At 65.4% G+C, this 22494-nt stretch overlaps 2 protein-coding genes across 3 annotated transcripts in view; both read right to left on the reverse strand.

Annotated features, from left to right (window-relative positions):
- Nucleotides 1-803: 803 nt before the first annotated feature.
- MSANTD1 (Myb/SANT DNA binding domain containing 1) lies at nt 804-17647 on the reverse strand. Its single transcript, XM_061420971.1, has 5 exons — nt 17174-17647; nt 11499-11584; nt 6771-7035; nt 3049-3324; nt 804-1599 (listed from the first exon to the last, which is right to left on the reverse strand). Exons 2-5 carry the CDS (start codon nt 11512-11514, stop codon nt 1359-1361), a joined length of 798 nt encoding a protein of 265 aa, XP_061276955.1. The 5' UTR covers nt 11515-11584; nt 17174-17647; the 3' UTR covers nt 804-1358.
- HTT (huntingtin) overlaps nt 16151-22494 on the reverse strand; it is a 125511-nt gene continuing 119167 nt past the window's right edge. For both annotated transcript variants that reach the window (XM_061420970.1, XM_061420969.1), the window contains 8 exons: nt 21876-22031; nt 20590-20780; nt 20236-20350; nt 19904-20117; nt 19516-19621; nt 17899-18061; nt 17654-17814; nt 16151-16906 (listed from right to left, as the gene is read on the reverse strand). In XM_061420970.1, coding sequence (XP_061276954.1) covers nt 16693-16906; nt 17654-17814; nt 17899-18061; nt 19516-19621; nt 19904-20117; nt 20236-20350; nt 20590-20780; nt 21876-22031 — 1320 coding nt within the window. In that variant the 3' untranslated portion in view covers nt 16151-16692. The remainder of the gene's footprint in view (nt 16907-17653; nt 17815-17898; nt 18062-19515; nt 19622-19903; nt 20118-20235; nt 20351-20589; nt 20781-21875; nt 22032-22494) is intronic.

The raw sequence follows: 22494 nt of genomic DNA on the forward strand, positions 1-22494 counted from the left end.
GTCTAGACAGTCACCTGCCACTAACCCCAGTCCCCGCGTCCCCTCAACCCTGCTGATCGGGGCAGTGACTTGCCCGTCCCAGGCGAAGCAGACATTCCATGAAAGATCCCCTCCACCGGGTAGAGCCACACGGACCCAGAGAGAGAATCAGGGCCATGGGACCGAGGACCGTGATAGACGCTCTGTGCAAACAAGCAGGCCCTCAGACAGGTTTTCTGGCCCAGGTTTTCTCTGGGCAAGAGTGTGAATGACTTTGCTGTCCCTACAGGGCGAAGCCACAGCCAGTGGCCAAGCTGTCTGTTCTTGTGACTTCCCGCTTCTCACTAGACGCCTGCCTGAGAGTCACACGGAAGGGTTTCCTCTCCCCCATCTGCACGGCACTCTCGGAGCTACGGAGTGGCTGCGACCCCGGCCGTGTCCGGAGTGAGACTCTGAATGAAGCCCGGCTCTCGTCTCCCCTGGGGGCCTCCCTTCAGCGGCCACCTGGGCCCAGTAACTCAGGAGGAACTGGGGGTGGGGGTGGGGTGCTCTGGACAGGCTCTCTGGCCTGTAGACCCTGCACCCCACCCCAGCCCCTCCCTTCTGGGAAGGCATCTCCCCCTGGGGTGGCTGTCCGCTCCCCAGGCGCCCCAGCTGTTGTGTCCAGCCCCCCCCGGGCCCTCGAGGCCTGCAGGCGGCCCTGCCCTCCCAGCGCTTTCACACCCTGCTGCTAGTCTGCGTTCCGGACCGTCCACGTGTCAGCTCCTGAGGTCAGCGGGGCTCTCCCACCTGTCCCGAGTTGATAGATGGCACAGGGCGGGATGCATGGGCAGGATCATCGTTTTTATTGAGCTGTTGCCGATGGGGGTCCAGAGACCCCACGTCCCGGAGTGGGGGTGAGGTGGTAGATAAAAGGCCACCGGAGGCCGTGCGGCCCCCTGGGGTCTCGGGGCCAATGCAGGCCCAGCGAGGGGGCACCTGCGCGCACACCTGCCACGGAGCCGCCTCCACCGGCGTCGTCTTCGGGCGGGGGACGGCCGGTCGCCTCCCTTCATGCCCAGCCGTGAGCCCTGCTCCCAAGAAGTTGTGAAAAGCACACGATTAACGTCAAAAGCCGCTTCCAGTACCGTCGACACTGACAATACCGGAGGGCAGATTCCAGGCGTTCTTACTGGGGAGCCGCCCAGCAGTGACCCTGAGTCCAGGGGCCTGGTGTCCAGGGAGGGGCTTTACGCCGGGGGGTCCCACGCCCGGGGGCTCGGGGCCGTTCAGGGGGCGTGGCCCAGGCCGGAGCTGTTCCGGGGGCGGGGCCCGGGTCAGGGGCGGGGCCCAGGCTGGGGGCGTGGCCCGGGCCGTTCCGGGGGCGGGGCCCGGGCGGCCTAGACGCCGGACTTGGCGATGATGCGCTCGAGCAGACTCATCATTCGCTCCTGCAGCTGCAGGCTCTGGGCCTGCAAGACGCTGTGCTGGTCCAGCGCGCGGCGCACCTCGCGGCATGTCTCCTCCAGGGCGCGGCTCAGCCGGCGCTGCTCCTCCAGCAGGGCCTCCAGCAGCCGCAGCTTCTTTCTCTGCAGGTGGCCGCCCTGCCCCTTGCGCTTCTTCACAGGCCGCTCCTCCGACCTGGAAGGACAGTGTGATGTGGAAATGGCTGGGCCCTCCTTGTCACACAGCATTCCCACACCCACTGTGCTGGGTGGGCAAGGTGCACTCATGGTGGGGTGAGTGGACACCCAGAGGGACGAGGAAAACGCAGGGTGGGAGGGCCTACAGGGCAGACACCACCAGTTGGGGCCAGCCTCTGGCAGACGGGGGAACCCCTGCCTCCTGGCAGCCTGGAAGGGGCCAGCACACCTTGGGGTGAGGAGATGGGGACAGCAGGCCAAGGGCGGGGCCATAGAGGCCAGGCTCCCCTCCAGGACAGGAATCCTTCCAGGGTCAGGGCTGAAGGAAGCCCATCTCTCTGCTGTAAGTGGGGCCCCCAGGGGTGGCAGGGAGCTGCCAGACGCCCCCAGGCCCTGCCTGTCCCCAGCCTAGGCCCTCTGCTTCTGTGCAGGATTGTGGCCCAGCCACCCTTGGGAGCAGAGAGCACAGCCTGGACTCTGGAGGGAGAGGTGCCCCACGGCCCGGCCTGGCGCAGCACCAGGCAGCCGTCAGTCTGGGAAGTAGGCTCAGCCCACGGAAGCAACTGTCTGCCAGCGGCAGATCCCCTGCACCCCAGCCCGGCCACTAACAAAGGCGATTCTGTTGGGAGGTCTTTGCTGAGAAACCACCCCCCCGCAGGGAAGGGGCGCTGGACAACCGAGCAGGAGCCCCCAGATTCTGGGTGTCAGACTGGAGGGGCCCCCGAGATGCCTTCCTCACCCCACCCCCATCTGACAGACTTGAGACTGAGCTTGGGGGAGGCAGGACCAAAGCGCAAATGTACACTCTTCCTGTTCTCTTCTCCAATGGCCAACTTCTATTCACCAGTGAAAGCCCAGCCCAACGTGACCTCCTCTGGCTCCCCGGCCCCACACCACACCTGTCTGAGGGTGTCTTGAGGCAGGGTCAGCTCAGGGCTGGCAGGACGCCATGGATGGCAGAGGGGCTGGGCCCCCACTGCAGCCAGGCTCCAAGGACACCGTGGAGGCTCAGCCTGATGCCCCCTCCCTGGTTTTGAGAGACCAGCCAGCCTGGCAAGGCCAGGGAGAAGAGGTCTGCTTGGGGTGGGGGAGCTTGAGAGCCAGACACCGAGGAAAGGGCAGGAGGCTCGCCTCTGACTCCCAGCCTTTGCCAGAGAAGGTCCTGACTTATCCCCATTTTACAGACAGAGACTGAGGCCCAGAGAGATCATGGACTTTCCACACAGCTGAGCAGCGAGGGTGCAGGAGACGCGCTTGGGCGGTGAACTCGACGGCCCAGGCCTCGGCCCACCTGCCTCCCTGTCTCTGGCCTCCCTGCCCCTGAGGTGCGTGTGTGCCGCCGAGGCCTCTGCAGTCGGCCCTGGGTGGCAGAGACTGCCGCCGCCAGGACGGCCGCCTGACCCGTCTCGGGGGCGGGCGGTGGGGCGGGAGCGGGGCGCACACACACCTGAACTTAAGGGACAGTAAGCTGGAGGAGCTGTCGGAGCCGTCGTCCTGGAAGCGGCCTTCGTAGGAGCACTGGTTATACGGTAAGTACAGAGGGGTGGACTTAGCAGACGGCGACAGGGACGCCTCGGTCTGGGACGTGGAGGGCCCCGGCTGCTGGCCGTCCGGCAGTTTGCCATCACAGGACTCGGGGACCTTGGCCAGAATCCTATCAATGGCTAGGTAATAGGGCCAGTCGGGCGGGACGGACTCGCTATCTGTCATGCATTTTAATTTCCTGAAACGAGAGACACAAGAGCCAAGGGTGAGAAACGGCTGCTCCTGGCCCTGCCTGCCCGGCCCGTCTGCAGAGGCGTGCTCGCGGGCGCCGGGCCCAGGGGGCCGTGCGGCACGGGCGTGGGCCACTCCTGGCCCTGCCCGCCCGGCCCCTCTGCAGAGGGGCGCCCGCGGGCGCCGGGCCCAGGGGGCCGTGTGGCACTGGCGTGGGCCACCCCCAGCCAGACAGGCCGCCCCGGAAACGTGGGCCAGGTGAGACCGGGTCAGAAAGAGGTTGGGCTCGGGACCCTACGCCGCTGCGGGCGTCGGCAGGCCCCACAGGCCCCGGTGTCAGGCTGGCGTCTCGAGCTGACCCCTCAAGTCCTCTCTTTGCTTTTCTGGAGTTTCTAAACTCTCTGCAATGAACAAATGCCGCTTTTTAATAAGTCGGTCAGCAATAATAAGAACACATGTGGTATAATACCAACATAGGAGTGAGATGCGGTATAATCTGTAACGCGAACGTAGAATGAGTCAGGTCACAGGCGTGTCCTGAGGAGGACGTCCCGGAGCAGGAGCTCAGGAGGGACGAGCACAGGCCTCGGTGGTCACGGCTCTGAGTCTGCGGCTCATCTCTGCCGCTTCGCTGTGTGAGCCTAGGCAGGTCCATTAACCTCTCTGAGCCTCGTGTCAGTAAAATGGGGATGATCCAAGTTGTGCTGGGAAGACCGGAGCAGACAACGCCCGGTACCTGGCGAGCAGCGAGCTGTCCAGATGACGTTCTTGGTACCAGGAGGGGGGGCGCTGACGCCCCGGGGAGGGTCTGCTGCCCGCCTACGGTGGGCCCCGCCCGCCCAGGCCCTGCATCCTGCCCTCCCCTGCAGACAGGCCCTGTGGTCCCTGAGCCTCGGCTGTCCCTGGGGAGGTGAGGCCATAGTGCAGGCCCCGGCCAGCGAGCGAAGGGGCCACAATGGGGTTGGCGTGGGCCTTCTGCCTCCCGAAACCCCGGCCACCACTGGCAGCCCCTCCACATTCCCCGTCCTTGCTCCTCCGGCTCTGGGGAGGACTCTGAGTGACAGGGTCCCCCACCGCAAAGTGGCTCCTGTCTCCCAAAAGGGTGCCCCGAGGTCAAGTCCCTGCCGGGGCGTGGCCACTGGTCACCCTGGTCCCTGGAGATGCGCTGACCATCTGAAAGCATCGCCCTGGCGGGGGTGTGCGGCTCGGGGCAGAGGCCGAGGGACATGGGGTCCTCAGCAGGGAGCCAGGACGGGCTGCCCCACCTCCCTGAGGGCAGGAGGGCGGAAGGCTGTGCCGGGTCCCAGGCCCCCCTCCAGCTCCTCCGGAAGCCCCCAGGTCCCGCTCTGGCCACCCGAGACAAAGCCTGCCCCATTACAGGGGGCCCCTGCACAGCACACCAGCAAAACACACTCCCTGGAACCAGGCCACCCCCAGGCTTCCTTCACAGACAATCTGTTTTTATACTTTGGCCACACGGAGCAGCTGGTGGGATCTTAACTCCCCAGCCAGGACTGAACCTGGGCCCCTAGCAGTGAGAGCGTCGAGTCCTAACCACTGGACCTCCAGGGAATCCCACCAACCACCTGCATATCAACTGTTTCCAGAATCCCTGGGGGGTCCTGTGGTTGGGACTCCGCAATTCCACAGACGAGTGCCCAGGTTTGATCCCTGGTCAAGGAACTAAGATCCCACAAGCTGGCGGTGCATTCAATAAATAAATAAAGATTGGCTTTGTTTTTGTTTTTTTTTTTAAAGTTTTCATGAAAAAATAACTAAAGCCTCGGCAGTGGGCAGCTCTGGGTGGTGGGGGTCAGGGGAGGTGTCGGAGAAGGTAAAGAACCAGTCCCCCAGCCAGAGTGTCGGTCTGTAAGGTCCTCTGCGTGCGCACTCCGTCTCTTCAGTCGTGTCCAACTCTTTGTGAGACCCCATGGACTAGCCACCAGGCTCCTCTATCCATGGGCTTCTCCAGGCAAGAATACTGGAGTGGGTTCCATGCCCGCCTCCAGGGGATCTTCCCGACCCAGGGATCAAACCCAGGTCTCCTGCACGGCAGGCGGATTCTGCAGCGCTGAGCCCCTGGGGAAGCCCTCTCCTGCTCTGGGCCTTGGTGCCCATCGGTGACGGCAGCTGAGAGGTGCCGCTGCGCACAAGACTGTGAAGCGCTGTGTGCGTGCGGCCCCACCCCGCCGGCCACCCCCTCGTCTCCTGTGGCCGCCTCAGCCCACCTCCCCTCCAGGAATGGAAGAGGATCCCTCCCTGGGGCTCAGGAGGCGGCTTTCAGGATAAATAATGAATAACCCGGCCAGACGCCAATCAGAGCCGTGAGTCACGGAGTCAGATAGCAGGCCATAAAGCTGCCCACCCCAGCCCTGCTGCCCCCTCCCTGCCAGGCGCTGCGGGGTGGTGGCGGGGGTGGTAGGGGGCACATGGCTCCGCCCCGGCCTCGGACCACCTTTACCCCAGCGGCCGGCCTCCTCTGCTCTGCCCCGCGGCCTGGCTGGGGGCCAGGCTGCGGGTCAGAGATGAGCCTCTGGACGGGCCAGGCTCAGGACCGGCTCCTCCAAGACCGAGAAAGTTAAACTGATGCAACTGAAGCGGCCTTCAGTTGTCCAGGGCCCTGGGAGTCTCTGCACACCCCCAGGCCCCAGACGGGCTGGGAGCCATAGGCCAGGAGGCGCAGGGTGGGGGGATCCTCTCATCCACAGAGTGTGGCTCAAGGTGCCCAGGCCAACCTGCAGGGGCCTGTCCACGCCCCCCTGGCTAACCTCTGCTCCTGTCTGGGGCTGCCTGGACTGGGACCAGCGGGGTCCTCGTGTGTCCTCCTGGGAAGGCAGCCCCCTAACACGGACAGGCTCCTGGGGGCTGTGTGGGCCCAGCCTGCCCACAGGGCCCACTCTCTATGCCTCTCTGCCTGCAGCCCAGCTCCTGCTCGACCTTCACCCCACCCGTGACCCCCTCCACCCCCATGACCTCTCACCTGCCCATGACCTTCTCCTCCCGGGGACCCCAGGCAGATAAACCTGGCCCCGCCCTCTGAGGTGCGGGGCACGGCCTGGAACTGCCCCCGCCCGAGCCATGTGCCTGGCAGTGACCCAGCCCCTCCCGAGGCAGCCAGGGCAGGGGCCCAGCGTGGGGCGGGGAGGGGGTAGAGGCGCGGACCCTCTTGGGTGCTCAGGGCCTCCACACCCCCTCCCCAGCCCTGAGGCCAGCGCTGTGCCCACAGTGGGCTCAGTGGACACCGGAGACAGCGGGTTCAGGGGCCTAGCGGCCCAGCCTCGGGTATCCTGCCCCCCGGCCGCCAGCAGTACCCTCCACCATGCAGGGCCTTGGGGGTCTCCCTGTGCGCCGCTCCATGGGGCCCACAGGTCCCCTCTTGCCTACACAAAGCTGGGACCCCCCCAAGCCCCCGCCATCGTGACCCAGCAGGCCGCCCGCTGCCCACGGGCCTACCTGTACTGGAAGGTCATGTTGGTGATCTTGATCTTGATCTCCTCGCCCAGCCGGCGCTCGCCCGTCATCTCCAGCAGCTTGCTGGCCATCTTCTCGTACACCTTGGCGTTGCGCTTGGTCTGCTTCAGCTCGTCGAAGAACTCCTCCCAGACGAGCATGAGGCCGCGCATCTCAGCGTCCGTCCAGTTGCGGGCCCGCCGGTGCTTCTCAGCCTGCGGGGACACGAGGTAGCCCGGTACCTCGGCCGTGGCCATGCCCGGGGCACCTGTGGGGTTAAAGAGCGCGCTCGGGGCGGGCCGCCGGGGCCTGCACACCGCGGCGGGAGCCCTGCTCCTGGAAGGCAGCTCCTCGCTCAAAATGGGGCCTACATCTGACAGGCAGGAATTTAGTTAAAAGCTTTTAAACGGGAAACGTCATTTTGATGTCACGTTTCCATAGCAACAGAGCAACTGCATAAGCTACAACAACAGAAACCTTTTAACTGAAAGCGCAGGAATCGGGGCCGCCCTGACGGGCCATCAATACTGCAGCGAGCGGGCCAGGCCCAGAACAGGCGGCCCAGGTGCCCGGCCCTGCCTCCCAACCCCGGCCTGGCCGTCAGGCTGGCCGGCCCGGGGCCACTGAGTGAGGCTCCTCTGCTGGGAAGATTGGGCTCGGGTGGCCAGGCCCCACTCTGCCAGGGGCCCATGGAGGGCCCAAGATGGGGGGCTGGGGTGCAACGGAATGAGGTAAGAGGCGGAGAGGGAGACCCAGAGTAAGAGAGACGGGAGGACAGACAGACAGACAGGAGACTGGCACAGGAACACACGCTTTGGGACCTGCAGAGACACACGTGTGCAACGCCCAGCCGCCCGCATGCCCCACGCACGGCCATCCTCCAGCCAACGGCTCACACTTAACAGTACAAACGCCACCACCACCAGGCTGGGCACCAGCAGCTGTAGCAGACCCCTGGCTTGGTCACTGTCTGCTTCTTCCCCTCCTCAAGGGGCATGGCTGCCGGCCTGGGTGACATGGTAGCCTGGGTGACTTGGCACGGGCCGAGGAGCCAGCACAGGGCTCGAGGCACAGGGTACCTGGGAGCAGATGGTGCCATGAACAGCAGGGCCCTGTGGGGCTCCCAGGCATGGAAGTCTTTTTGTCCCCCATCCCTTATGGACAAGACTCTGTGGCCTGCTCCGCATTCCGAAGGGCAGAGCGGTTGCTGATCGGAGGAGGGACAGGACAGGCCCGTCAAGATGAGCAGGAGACAGACCACTGGAGACCCTGCACAAACTGTGAGCTCATCAGCAACCCCGCCTTTTGGAAAACTTGCAGAAGCAGAAATGAAGACTTGCTACTGCCTTGACCCTTATCACAGACCCCTGCCTGACTATAACCTCTGCCTACACACCAGGGAGCGGGGCACAGCCCTTGAGGTGCTAGTGAAACCGCTGACCTCGGTTGGGGCTTAAAGCCACGTGTCTGGGAACGTAAACCTGGCCAAAACCCTGCTGGAGACTCGACCCCAAGTGGCCGGGACTCCAACTCGGCCACAACGCGTTGTCTGCCAACTGAGATCACAGGCCTGATGTCAGGACCTAATGAAGCTCAGGTCTCTGATGTCTCATTGCAGAAGGAATTCAGCGAGAGACAAAGTGATAAGGAAGAAGCGGATTTATTCAGAGAGAAACACTCCACAGAGTGTGGGTTGACGCAGAGGGCAAGCAGCCTCGCAATGTCGTGTGGTTAGCTTTTCCTGAGTTGGGAAGGTCCCCTGGCGAAGGAAATGGCAACCGACTCCAGTATTCTTGCCTGGAAAATCCCATGGACAGAGGAGCCTGGCGGGCTACAGTCCTTGGGGTCACCAAGAGTCAGACGTGACTGAGCGACTTTCACTTTTGTTTTTTATGAGCTGGGTAATTTCACAGGCTAATGTTGTTCAGTCGCTCAGTTGTGTCCGACTCTTTGCAGCCCCATGGACTGCAGCATGCCAGGCCTCCCCGTCCATCACCAACTCCCAGAGCTTGCTCAGACTCATGTCCATCGAGTCGGTGAGGCCATCGTGCCATCTCGTCCTCACAGGCTAACGAGTGGGAGGACTGTGCCAACTGTTTTGGTGAAGCGGTGGAGATCTCCAGCAGTTGGGCCACTGCCCACTTTTCGGTCTCTGAGGGTCAGCCCTGGGACTGCCATGGTGCCTCTGGGTGTGTCGTTTCGCTTGCGGATGTTACAGAGAGAGTGGACGGAGGATCGGGGTCTGGCTGAAGTTGACTTGTCTGCCACCTTGGACCCACTCGACTCTAATCAGCTTATGTTGTGTCCTCGGTCTGTGCCATTCTTTCAGAGGGTGCGCCCTGCCCCTCCCTCCTGTTTGACTAGCTTTGCCTGGCGAAGTAAAGCCACCCTTTCCTTCTCCTCTGAGACTCTGTCTCCACGTTTCTGTTCGGCATTGGTGCACAGAGCGCCGAGACTTGGACAACAGCGTATTCCCACCCGTCCTGCAGCCGGACCATCTGCACCCAGACCTGCCTTGTGTACGGGGCTCGGTGGGGTGCTCCCTGTACCCCCAGCACCCCACAGAAAAGGCCTTGGTGAAGCCTTGCTGAGTAAAGGTATGGACTCTGAAAGACTGACCTCAAGTAACTCTCCCCTCCCTTCCCAGTCGGTGGCCTGGATTTTGCCTTCGGGCTTCCTGGCAAACTCTTACTTGTTCTCCAAACCGTGTTCTGGCAACACCTTCGCTCTCAAGTCCTGCTGTTCCACTTTGGTCCTTCCTCCCATTTTCCCTCCTGCAAACTGAACCTCCGGTGAGCCAGCCGTTTCCTGTCTGCCCTCCAGCTGTGTGACCCTGGGTTAAGAACACTTGCAAAGACAACTGTCTTAAGAATGCGAGCTCGCTGACCATTGGCCCCTGTTCTAAGCGCAGTGTGTCTGTTTTCAGCTTTGACCCTCATGGCATTCTTGTGAGGGAGGCTGGCGCTGCTGTTATTCCCATTCTGCAGATAAACAGCCTGAGGGACAGAGGTGAGGCCACCCTGCGGGCAAGGGGCCAAGCTGGGCTCCGAATCCAGGCAGGCTGGCTCGGTGCCGGGTCTGACCTGTGCTCCCCGGGAAGGACACGTCAGGCCTTCTCTGCCCACGGTCCTGGGCAGGGTCTCACAACCCATGCTGCCTGCCTGGGCAAACGCTCCCATTGTGCCCTGGAGGCCTGGGGAGGCCCCCTAGTGCAACCCTGGACAAAGTGGCCTGGCCAGCCCCCTCCTCAGGCCTCCGCCAGACTCAACTGAGGCTCAGTCCCAAGATCTTGGGGGCAGACCTCCACGTCACACCTGCTGGCCGGGCTATGATGACCACACAGAGCCCCTGTCCTGCCCCCCGGCCAGTGTGCTGCGAGGGTTCTGGGGGGGCGCTGAACTTGGGGGAAGGGCTCACAGAGTGCAAGCTGAAAACCTCCCCAGGCACAGAGGGCCCTCCTCAGGCCTGCTGGGTACAGGGGAGTCCTGGCCTGAGCCGCCCAGGACAGGGAAGCCAAGCCTGGGGCCGGGGCCAGGGCGGTGGGGGGGTGGGTCCCTGAGGCTCTGGCTAGGTGACCTCACCCTGCACCTCCCCGTGTCCAGAGCTTGCCCTCTCACCCCGAGAGAGGGGCCAAAGCCCAGCTGGAAGGAGGAGAGGGCTCAGGATGGGGTGGGCCGCCCGGGGCTCTCTCCTCCCTGCAGTCGGAACTTGGGGTGCAGAGGCAGAAGGCAGCAGGGTGTCCTGGGTCAGCACCTGGCCCTGCCCTCAGCTCCTGGTGGGAGCCCCTCCCTGTCGCAGCTTCTGAGGTTTCCTGGGGACACAGGGCACCCCTGCCTGGCCACACAGCACCTCCCGGGAGGGCTGACGGCTGCTACGCCCCTCGACCAGGCACCTAGCCCACTCAGTAGTGTCTGCAGAGGGCGTGAGGGATGAAAGGCCCACCTCCTCCAGGTAGTCCTCCCCAAGCCCCTCTTAGATAAAGGATTTAACCTACCAGGTGGCCTGAGAGCTGATTCTCTGCCCCCAGAGCCTGGGGTAGCCCTGACTGTCCTCCGGGTGGATGTTCCCTCAACCCCGACCCCCAGAGCCGAGCAGGTCTGCCTCATAGCAACCCCCAGCGCCCAGGCAGGGCTCCGAGGGGAGGCAGGCCAAGCTCAGGATTTCAACCTGCCTCAGCCAACTACAGACACAGCTTGGTCAGGCCACCCCCAGCCCTGTCCTCACAGACACCTGCCTGGACAAGTGACCCCACCGGACATGGGCTGGTGCAGAGGGCACAGCTGCAGCTCCGAGGCCCCTCCCTGCCCTCCCCTCTCCTCGGGGCATTTGGAGAGGGCACAGGCCGGCATACTGGCCCGGCTGCGGAGTGGTCATCAGGAGGCGCTGCCGCCCTAGGTGCCCAGCTTGGGCAGCCCCAGGGCAGCAGGTCCCAGTGCCTCTGTAGGGGCAGCTGTGGGCCTGGGGCAGCGCTGCTGGTATGCAGGGCCAGTGATCACCCCCTGCTGGCAACCAGCCGACGGGTCCCGCAGAGGCAGGGTAAATGGCTGGGCTCCAGCATCTCCACTGAGGTTTCAGGGGTGCTGGAAAGCCTCGGGTGTGGGGCAGGGGGGCGCTCGCTTTAGCCTGCAAGGACAAGAGGGAGCCAGGGGGAGACGGAGGCAGGCCAAGCTCTCGGCAGCCCGTGGGAAGGCCCTGTCTGCCCTTGGTGGGGTGTGGACGGGGGCTGCGTACCTTGGCACAGCTGCATGGCCTGTGGGGACCCTCAGGCTCTGCGTGCCAGGGAGGCAGAGGGCCTGGGGCCAGGCGTCCAGCAGCACCTGCAGAGAGAAGGGTGGTCAGGCCTCAGCGGGAGGGGCCCGGGCACGCAGGGGAGGCCGGCGCCCTCCAGGGGCCCAAAGCAGGAAGGGGCATCCCTCAGGGGCCTCCAGCACCTCGCCGGGGGCAGACGGCAGGGAGCCAGGCCCATCCCAGGAGGTGGCAGTCCTTAACGGCAGTGTTAAGGCCCCCAGCTGGGTGGAGGCGGGCAAGCACAGGGGGTGTGGGGCTGGGTCCAGGCCAGGGGCGAGCGGAGCAGGAGGGTGGGCTCTGCTGGGCACAATGACCCGCCTGGCAGCACCGTCCTCTCCCCACGGGAGCCCAGACCCTTAACTCTCGGTCCTCAATGGGCATGCCCAACCCTGAGTCGATGGCTCTACCACACTGGGCCGCCCCTACCCTGAGTGCCCCAGGGCCAGGACGAGTGCAGGCCCAGTCGGCGGTTATCTGCTCACAGCTTGGCATGGAGGCTTGACAACGCCTGCCCTAGAGGACGTGGCCAGGAAGGGGGGACCGCACCTGGGTAGCCCCCGGGCTCCTGCTCGAAAGGCCGGTGGGGATAAGCTATCCTGGGCGAGAGGCCAAACTGCAAGGCCCCCAGGCTTGTGGGACCCCAGGCACCCCTGTGGTCTGCCAGGAGCCTTGGTGACTCCATAAAGCCAGCCCACCTCTGTGCCCACGGGCCCCTGGCAGGAGGCCCCTTCCAGCAGCGCCCGGGCCACCCTGAGGGGCGAGGCTGGACCAAGAACCCCTGGGCCCAGAAGGGCTTTCCAGGTTCAGGTCAGGAAGCAGGGGGTGGGCTGCCCTCTACCGAGGGCACCTGTGCTGGGCGGCTAGAGGTGTCGCTTCCTTCCAGGGCGTCTGGGGCCCTCGTCTAAACACGGAGGCCAGGGCGTGGCCGCCTCACCCAGACCATGGCGGGCAAGGAGGGCTCAGCCCCTCCCAAAGGGGAGGCTGCTGGGGCCTGCGGCGTGTTGGGGTAGACGGGCCTGTGAGCTGACCTCTTCCCACACGCACAACGGGTGCACACACACTCACGGCCTGGCCACTGGAACAGCACCACGAGGGCAGCGCCCACACGTGCCATGACCAGGGCACAGGCCAGGCTTCCTAAGCCCGCTGCCTGTCTCTCTGGGCACCCGCTGTGGTCGGGCTGGGGGCTGCCCACTCCCACCAACACCCTGGGACCTGGGAAGCCTTCGGCAGACTCTGTGGAGCACCCATCCCAGGCAGTCCATGACCTGGGTCTCTGCCTCCGCAGGTGGTGTAACCTGTGGGCTGTGACCCTGCACGGCCGGCGCTCCCCAGGAGGGGCTGGGAGGGCTGGTGCCCGCGCAGCTGACTGGAGAGGATTCCTGGAGGAGCTGGTGTTTCCAGCGGGAAGAACATACCAGCTCAGATGGACCGGGCAGCCTCACCACTCGGTCCCAGGGCACGGGGGCCGGTAGCCAGTGAGGCGACAGGGGCAGCAGGGCCACGAGGGGCCCCAAGGTCAGGTCACAGGCCCCATGTGAGCCCCCAGGACCTGTGCCGCTGTGACCACCCCTCCAAGCTGGGGCCTGGGGCGGAACCACACGGCCCCTACAGGGATTCGACATAACCACCGCAGCCTCTGCAGCCTTGGGCACTGGTGGGGGGCTGCCCCCGTCCCCGCAATACCCGGCACCTGGGTCCCATAGCGCTGGGCTCCTGCTGGTGTGGTCTGCCGCCCCCTGCGGGGGCAAGGTTCCCCATAAGCAAAGCAGGCCTCACACGGCAATTTACTTTTTTTTCTTTTAATTCATATGTACAGTATTTGTAGCTGTTTAAAAAATTAAAATATACATCTCATGTCAGAGCTTCGCTCTCTTCTCACAGACAAGCCTGGGCCAGGCTCCGGGATGCACCCATCACAGCCCTGTGGGTGCCCGGTGTGTGCATGGTGGGGACCCTGGCGGTGGACAGCGTGGGCTCCAATCCTGCTGGAGGACGGTCACCCGTGGAGCGTGCTCAGAGCCCACCCCCTGCGGCAGGTCCCTGATGCTACAGTCCTCTAGGCCAGCGGCCACCCGCCTGCAGCAAGACAGCTGCAGCGACCGTCGGGGGCCAGGGGCTCCTTCGGCAGCACGACTGAATGCCAGACGCACAGGCCCCCTCCGAGGCCGCCCCCGCCTGAGCCCAGCCCCCCGGCTCCCCCGCTGAGCCCAGGCCTGTGGCACCAGGCAGCGGGGGGCGGGGGGGGGGTGGTCCCCTCCAGGTGGGGCCACCCCAAGCTCTCCGGGGAGCATCAGTGACCTTCAAGGTGGTTCTTGCACCCCCGCCGTCACTCCAGCGTGCAGGACCACCGAGCATCACCCTCGCCAGGACCTACCGTTTCGGGCACAACGCAGAGGGGGACAAAAGGCAAAGCAAGGTCACGCGCCAGGAAGAGACGCCCATGGCACCGAGAGGGAGCAAGTGCACTCCTCCAAACCACAAAAGAGTAACCACGCTGAACGGCCCGGAGGGGCTTCCCCAAGACGGCCGTGGGCAGCTCTGCTAACCCGCGGTGAGCTGCCTGCACCCCTGGGCTCGGCAGTGACACCCGGCCACAAGCGGGGTTGGGTGCTACATGCCAGGTGTCCGGAGAATCCCAACACCATCCTCGCCTCCCAGGAGGATGCGTGTGCTGTAGGAAGGCGAGGGGACAGCGGGGAAGGGCACCTGGAAACACCCCCTCCCCCTGCCCAGCTCAGTGGGGCCGCCACAGGACCCATAGGATAAGACGCACAAGCACCTCGCCCACCAACACCCTGGTTTCGCTCAAATCTTCCCTGTGTCACCAGCAGGAAAACAAACCCCGTCCTTGCCGCCCCCTAACGACCCTTTCCACACAGTCTGGGGTGGCGAGGTGACTGCTGCCAGACGCAGACTTTAGTCCACTCGGTCCCTCTCAGACAGCTGACAAGCGGGCCCATCTCTCAGACGTCTCAGCCACGCGGCCCACCCTGTGGGGCAGGTCTGAGAAAGGTCAGCTTCTGCAGAGACCTGTTGGCCGCCCTCAGAGGCCCGGATGGAGACACAGGTGCACACCCCCACACATGTACCCTCCTCCATGGATAGTGACCTCCCCGAGCACTGGCACCCACCCTGGGGCAAGCCAGCGGGTCTCTGGGTGGCACCGATGGCCAGAGCTGGCTGCAGCTCCTCGCTGAGTGGACAGTCACGCGGGAAACCCAGGCAGGCCCTCGCCCAGCTGTGCCTGGCGCTCGGACTCCGAAGGGGACCGGCCCCCCGCTCCACGCTCACAGGCTGTCTCTAACAAGTGCAAACACCTAAGCGCAGACAGCACGGGCCTGCGACACGTCTGCCTTGGAGGTGCTGAAGGGACCCTGCGGGTGAGGGCAGCAGTTCCAGAACTCCCCGTGTTCACGGTCACTCCAGCAGGCTTGCGCCTGCCAAGGCGAGGATGAGCCCAAGTGAGAGGCAGGGGAGCAGGGACGTCACTTCTGTGGAGTCGGAGCTCCGCCCTCAAGGCCCCGGCCGGCTTCTGACCCATGTCCACCGCTCACACCACTGGGCCCTCTGCAGGGCGCCCGGATACAAGGGCAGCTCTGAGGAGGGGCTCCCTGCGCACGCTGACCCTGGCTGGCCCCAAACTGCCTGGCTCCGGGGGTGGGGGCTGGGGCCTGCACCCGTAGGAGGTGTGTGCAGCGGGCGGTGTGCCGCAGAGACAGGCGTGAGGTGCACCTGAGGCCTCCTCCCCCTACAGACCCTGGACGAAGCTGCATGTCAGCCCCGCTTGCCGAGGAGACGCCCAACCGGACGCACCTGAGGTCCTGACCAAGCTGCGTGTCGTGCCGCTGACCACAGGGCCGGCTGCCCCGCGGCCCTATAGAGCCGCCTGGAAGGGCTCCGCCAGCCCCCGGCCACGCACACTCCACTGAACTGCTCTGGGTCCAGGAACAAGCTGGGCGAGGGCCTGGGGTAGGGGTGGCGGTTGTGCCCGGCGCCCCCTGCCCAGCACTGGCCCCGCGAGCACAGACCTGTGCTCTCCCGAGCTGAAAGGAGGCCCCGCTGATGGACCGAGGGGCGAGGTGGCGCTGGGGTCTTCCTTGACCAGCCGCTGGGACACCGTGCTCTGCTCCTGACACAGTAAGCTGCTGTGCCCTCGGGGCTCCCGGCCAGTGAGTGGCTGGGCCCATGACGCAGGAGGGACACGGGCCTGGACGCCAACACCTGCCAGCCAGCCCCGGGCAGGCCAGAGCCCAGGTCAGGGCAGGCGCAGGGGGCTGGCCTGGCTGGCTAACTGCCCACATGCTGTCACCGCCAGAGAGTGGCCCGTGCCCGGAGCCGACCATGCACAGCCAGGACAGCCAGGTGGGCACCTTCCCCGCCTCAGCAGAGCAAGGACTCCTGACCAGCACAGCAGAACTGCCCTGAACTCCAAACGGGAACTCTTATAAAAGAGGGTGGCATGGTGGAGGCTTAGGGCTGCCAGCCAGCCAACCCCGCAGGTGGCAGGGAGGACAGACCCCGTCCACCTGCTCGGAGACTGTGACATGCAGTGCTGACCTGGCGATGCACAGACTGTACACGGGCGTAGAAAGTTACCTTAAAATTAATCTCTTTACTGATAGAATTAAACTTTAAATCCTGAGAAGACAGAGATGGGAAGGACAGTGCCAACTGTCGCACTCCCAGCCCCCCCGCCTGGCCAGACCCGGCATGCGTGCCCTGCGGAAGCCCGAGACACCCCAGGACTCCGCATCTCGGAGCCTGTGGCGTCCCCTCCCGCCTGCGGGACAGCGGAGGGCTCATGGCTCGCTGGCAAGAGCAGAGGAATCCTGCCCCCCGGGCAGGAGCGGCTGGGACCTGGTGACAGCCGAGCGCTGGATGGGAGGAGGGTGTAAAGAGCGGGCGGCTGGCTCCTACACCAGCTCCAGTGCGAGGCCCGCCACAGCAGCTCCCGCCCCGAGAGGACTCAGGCTCAACCCCAAACGTTACCGCGTGTGCCCTGCACGCAGCTTCGCCACCACGCGGCGGGACGCCCGCCCCCTGGCTCCCCGGAGAGAAGCCCATGCTGCCTGCTGCCTGGCACAGGCTGGGCCCCGCAGTCCAGGGGCCACCTCGTCGCCACCCGCATGGGCACTCAGCATGCGGCGGCCTTCTGGACGCTCCGCAGACAAGCCAGCAGGCGGTGGTATGGGTTTCCGGGCACGGCGACCACCTCGAACACGGACTGGAAGGCCCTGCGGTCGAGCTCCTCCTCTATCTGGTGTCGGTAGAAGTCCGTGGCCACCAGGCAGAAGAGGTTCACGTCCACCTGCTCCAGCTTGCCCATCCTGCTCACAACGTGCGGGAGGCTGGCCAGCCAGTTAAGGGCGCAAGGCGGCAAGCTTGGGGAGACCTGTTCCTGTGCTCCCGGGGGTTCTTGCCTCCCCCAGGGCTCCGGCCCCGACACAGGCCTGCGGACAGCGGAAGCACCGGGGGGGCTCCCCAAAGCCGCAAAAGCAGCGGCCCAGGGCTGGGCAGCAGCTGCCTCCTGTCTGGGTCTGGCCCCTTGAGCCAGAGGCTCCGCCCGGGGAGTTGGAGCCCCCGCCCCGTGGGGCCGCCCCTCACACAGGGCTTACCTGGCCTGGTTCCCGCACACCCAGCACAGAGCCATGCCGCCCGGCCAGGCCGCTCTCCGCTCCGAGGCTCTGCGGTCTGTCTGGGGAAGGCTGATGGGAGGGGCCATCCCCTTTTGGCAGCCAGCGTGTTGGGGGCGGGAACTGGATCTTCACTGACTTCAGCGTTTGCCCAGGAGAGTGATACACAGCACGTGACAAGGGCTAATGAGAAGCAGCATGAGCGGCCCGCCCAGCTGACAGGCCCGCAGGCAGCCACGGGGGCTCCTCTGGGGGCCTCCCTGCTGCGCGGCCGCTCGGCGCAGGGAACCACGGGCTCCTGTTTCTTGGTCTGTGCCTCACTCTCCTGGGGTTTAAGGGACGCGTCACCCTGACACCTGGGCTCCCTACTGAACGTGGGCTTCCAAAACGCTGACGCAAACGTCAACCAGGGTGCTGACGGGACGGCAGGGCTGCCCGGGGCCCAGAACCAGGCAAGGATACATCGCTGAGACCCACGGGCTGGTGGACGCGCTGACGAAGAAGCAGGAGAGACTCCACATGGCCATGGCGACTGGGCTCCGCTGCGTGAAGTTGGAGAGGGACAGCATGACCCAGTCCCGCACCATGGGCGACTGCCCCGCGCCGTGCAGCGTCTGGAACACCTGTGAGAGGCCACCCCATCAGCGCCGGCCGGGGGGAGCTGGGGGCCCGGCGCCTGGTTTGGGAGCCCTGCCCCGGCCCCTCACCTGGTACACGACGGTGGCCATGAACTGCGGGTATGGCTGCTGGCTGGACAGGAACTCGCCGATGACCTTGTTCATGACGTCCTGGGGCGGGAAGAAGTCGTCCAGGAACTGGGGCAGGACGCGTGCCACCACGCGGGCTTCGCAGGGGAACCCCTTCCGGATCCTGTGGTGGGGGGGAGCCTGGATCAGAGCCCGTCTCGCCCACACTCCCCAGCCCGGGGGCTCCTGATCCGGCTGGCATGCTGAAGTAGCAGCAAAGATGGCTAGGGCGGTGACATCACGGCATGCCACAGCCCCTTGTGACAGACCCGCGTCCTCCTGAGGCCCTCAAGCGCGCCTGTGCCCCTGGAACCCATCAGTGCCCTGCCAGGCCCTCTTCGTGGCAGGCCCTCTTCCCTGCCCCAGTGCTCTTGGCTGCCTGCCCTCAGCAGACCCGTGGCTGGTCCCTGGCACAAGGCCCTCCCAGGGCCAAGGGGCAGCCAGCAGGCTACTCAGGCTACTGGCCATCGGCACACCTCCGCTGGCCCTCCATGTCCATGTGTTCCGCGTGCAAGCCCCACCTGCAGGAAGCTGAGCACACACAGGCCTCGGGGGTGCGGAAGTGGGTCCTCTGCACCAGCACACACGAGGGGCCAGCGCGTCACACCCTGGAGCCCGTGGGGGTGGCCCCCAGAACCAATCAAACAGGCGCCTGTGACTGAGAAGCACCGGAAGGGACCTGGAAACCAGCCCGGTGTGCCCACTCCACCTGCCTGCAAATGCCAGCCGTGACCCGCAGGCGTGAGACCCGCAAGGGAGAGTCAGCGCTGTCGACCCAGCGTCCCCCACACGTGCGAGCGCGGCCAGGCTGAATGCTGGCCCTGCATGGGCGGACGTGCTCATCTCGCAGCACGCCTGGCACATGAGCCCCCGCGGGTGGGGCTAAGTGTGGGCGCCCTGCATGCCCCCGGGCTTGGTGAGTGTGAGCGCGGGACTGAGGACGTGCGCTGAAATGGGCAACGAGGGCGCAGCATGCTCAGTCCACTCTCCAGAGCACCTCATCCGGCCAGAGCGCGCCTGGAGAAGGTTCTGTGGAGAGTGCTCCCGTGAGCACCCGGATGGTCACCTGCTGACCAGAGCTGACCAGAGCTGAGGGGCGCAGAGCAGAGCCAGCTTCCCTGAGGCCACAAACATGGCCTGAGAGGCCCGGGGCAGAGCCGGACGAGGCCCCCAAGCCGTCCTGGACCCCAGGGCACACATGTGGAGGCAGGCCGTCATCACAGGCTCTCAAGGATGCTGCCTGCTCGTAAGGCTGTCCAAGGGCCACGAGAGCAGCCTCCTTTTCACGAGGGCGGCCTCCTCCCGAGCCGCTGCTAGCGCAGCCCCTAGGCCCTTCTCTACAGGTGGCAGCTCAGACAGTCGCTTCGGTCTCCAAGCAGGCTCTAGGCCGTCTCCTCAAAGGCCCCCGACACCGCCACACTGCCCCTCGCCACCAGGACCTGGGCAGCACTTGGGACAGCCCTGAGCCACCTGAGCCCAAACCCGGGCGCTGGGTGCCAGGACGGCCCGCGGCACAGAGCCCGGGGCTCAGGCGGGAGCAGGCCGCCCCCAGCTGCGGGCAGGCGGGCTTGTGCTCACCTGTCAAAGAGGACAGACACCCGCTCCATGGCCACGATCACGGACTCGCTGTCGGGGGCGGCAGTGCTGGGCTCGGAGGCTCGGCCTGGACTGACTTTCTCCTTTCCTGGAACAGAGCCGTTTTGTGCCGCTGGTTTGTAAAACTGGATGGTTCTGGGAAGCGGGCCTGGAGCTCACACAGGAGTTTACGAACTCCTCCTGATGGTCTGATACCGGGGGGCGGGGGCCCGGCCCCCAGGGCCCAGCCGAGACACAGGGCACAGGGGTCAGACTGAGAGCCGCTCCCAGACGGGGCTCTGACCCCACGCAGCTTGGTGGCCCAGAGAACTGGAGGCCCCCGCAGAAGCCCTGCGTCTGGAGCCCAGCGGCACCCGCGTGCCGGGCTCACCTGTGTACATGCAGGTGAGCATGAGGCCCAGGGCCGCCATGGCGCGGTGCGGGCTGTGCACATTCACCCGGTCCACGCTCAGCTTGACCAGGGACTCTGTGTCTAGCCGGGAGAGCTGCTCGGAGAGAAGGAGGCGCTCCAGGCCCCGCAGAACGCAGTGGTAGACGACGGACGGGGTGGCCTCTTCGCTTCCAGACAGCATCACTCCACACATCTGCACGGGGGGAAGGCTTCCGGGTCAAAGGGCCGCCCAGCCTCCTCCCTGGTGGGAGACTCTGCCGGCCCAGCCCCCAGTCGCAGAGCAGAGCACAGCCCGGGCCAGCCTGGCTCACCTGTATGACGGAGGCCGAGAAGTCCGGGCCCACGTCCAGCGGGTAGTTCTCGATCAGGTAGAAGGCCGTGGCGCACATCACCAGCACGTGCTGCTGGCTGTGCACGCTCACGCAGCTGAAACCGAGACGCGGCCAGGTGAGCGACACGCCCGCTGCGCTGTCTGCCAGCACTGCGCGCTGGCCTCCTGTCTCAGGGACTCAGCCAGCGTCCCTGTGAGGAGGGCACCCACGTGGGCCCCTGCTGGCGCCTCAGCCAGGGTCTGCTGTACGCGCACTTCTCACAGGCACCCCCACCCCCCACCCCATCGGACGAACCCGGGAGACCGCGGTGGGAGGCCGGCCACGCCCACTCACTGGGCTCTGCCCTGGAGGTTGGAGAGGAGGTAGTCGGTGACGACAGGGACGAGCTGCTTGGCGGTGTCATCCAGGAGGTCGCACTCCAGCACGTACAGGACGCCGTGCAGGGCACCCATCGTGCTGGGCAGGTGGCTGCTCCGGAGTGCGCTCTCCAGCAGCCGGCTGACCGGTTCCGCCACGGCCTTGTCCTGGGCACAAGCACACAGCGGGCTGGGCAGGGCCCATACCCCAGGGGAGGCCCGGGAGGCTGGCCTCGTGCCACAGGGGCCTGCGTGCAGGGCTGGGGTGTCGCGGGGGCCCCCAGCACCCCTATGAGTCGGGGCTCCCTGAGCCTCCATGTCACATCTGTGCTCACACCCTTCTCCTGGGGCTGGAGTTCAGTGTGTGAGTGACACAGGGACCCACGAGGCCGGCCCTGGGAAGAACCCCAGCCCTGAGTCTGTGACGGACTTCCCTGGGGACAGATCACCCCACCCAGGGACAAGCAACCACTGCTGGCTGAGGGCCTTGTCTCACTCTGCAAAAGCCTCAGAGGCTGTCTGACTACCCCTCAGCCCCCGGGCACTCTGCCCTGTGGTCCCCGCGAAGCTGACACTGCAGAGGACTCCCTTCCTCCCACCCACACCGAAGACCGCCAACCACCAGCAGAGCCCGCGGGGGCAGCTTTCATAACCTGGGGAAGTCTGGAGAAAAGCAGAGCTTGAGAACTCCGCGGCCGGGCTGCGTGGGTACAGCCACAGAGGACAGGGTCCCGTCCCAGCAGCGTGTCCCTGTCCTGGGGGAGCAGTGCTGCCCCCACCAGCGGGGGTTCACCCCAGGCCGACCCGTCTAAGCCTCTTCTTGAAAGCGTTACTCATTCCATTTATAGACAACACAGCTTAGCCTTGGGGATTCAGGCCTGAGCACAATTACCGTGAGAACGAGCCAGCAGCGAAACTCCCCGCTGAGACAAAAGGACCCCTCAGGCCTCCAGTCTAGCTGCCTCCAGCTCCCGCAGCAACCCAGGGGGCCCCACTTGGGCTTCGAACAGCAGAAGCCAGGGGACTCATCATCCCGCCCCTTGGACGGTGCTGCAGGGCACTGCAGGGGGCGGATGCGTTCTCAAGGGGGAGGACCTGGCCTCGTGCCCCCTAGGGCACAGCCGAGCCCCTGGAGGAGGCACCGCACCACCTCAGGACCCAGGGCCACGGGAGCCCCACTAGAGGCCCGGCTGGCACCCCACGCTCTGCAGTGACGTGGGGCCCCTCCTCCCACGGCTGAGGCCCCGCACGCCCTCCGCTCACCATCCCGAGGACAGCGGCTGCTTTGCAGGTGGCGGGCACCAGGTACTGCAGGAGAATCTCGTCTTCCGAGGGGTGTACCTTCCGCAGCTCCGTCAGCGTCAGGTACATCGTCTCAAACTGGCTGCGCTCAGTGAACAAGTCCGAGACCACGAGGAGCTGGAGACAGACACGTGGTGGGAGGGGGCGGGTCACTCTGGGCTCCACACCCTGAGCCGAACCTGCACCAGAGCCTGGGCCCAGGAGAGAAGGGTGCCCGCGGCCTCCCTGGAGCCGGGCTCACACACTGCGGCCACTGCCAGCCCAGGTCTCAAAGCCGCGAAGGAGAAGCAGGCGCCTGGCTCAGAAGTCAATGCTTTGGCACCGATTCCTTCTGTCTCCCCAGAGTCTCCAGTTTCTCGCGTGACATCTGAAGATGGGCTCTGATCAGGTGGAAGCCCCCCGAGCACCGGGAGTGTGTTGGAGGCGGGGGCTGGCTGGTCTTCAGGGACCCTGGCAGCTGAACAACTTAGCCGGCAGGACTTCAGGCCACCCGTGGAGGCACGCAGGCCTCTCGAGGTCACAAGGTCAAACACTTTTGTAGCAACGCTGACCCGACCTGCCCCTCTCTCCTGTGCCCTCC

Source organism: Bos javanicus, chromosome 6 (assembly GCF_032452875.1).
Source record: "Bos javanicus breed banteng chromosome 6, ARS-OSU_banteng_1.0, whole genome shotgun sequence".
Taxonomy (NCBI): Eukaryota; Metazoa; Chordata; class Mammalia; order Artiodactyla; family Bovidae; genus Bos; species Bos javanicus.

Bases quoted from the DNA above. Each gene is read 5' to 3' on its own strand.
- MSANTD1 (XM_061420971.1), bottom strand. The intron at 3,325-6,770 runs GTAGGCCCGTGG...CTCTCGTTTCAG, and splicing joins AACATGACCTTCCAGTACAG to GAAATTAAAATGCATGACAG. The intron at 1,600-3,048 runs GTGTGTGTGCGC...CTGTCCTTCCAG, and splicing joins TTACTGTCCCTTAAGTTCAG to GTCGGAGGAGCGGCCTGTGA.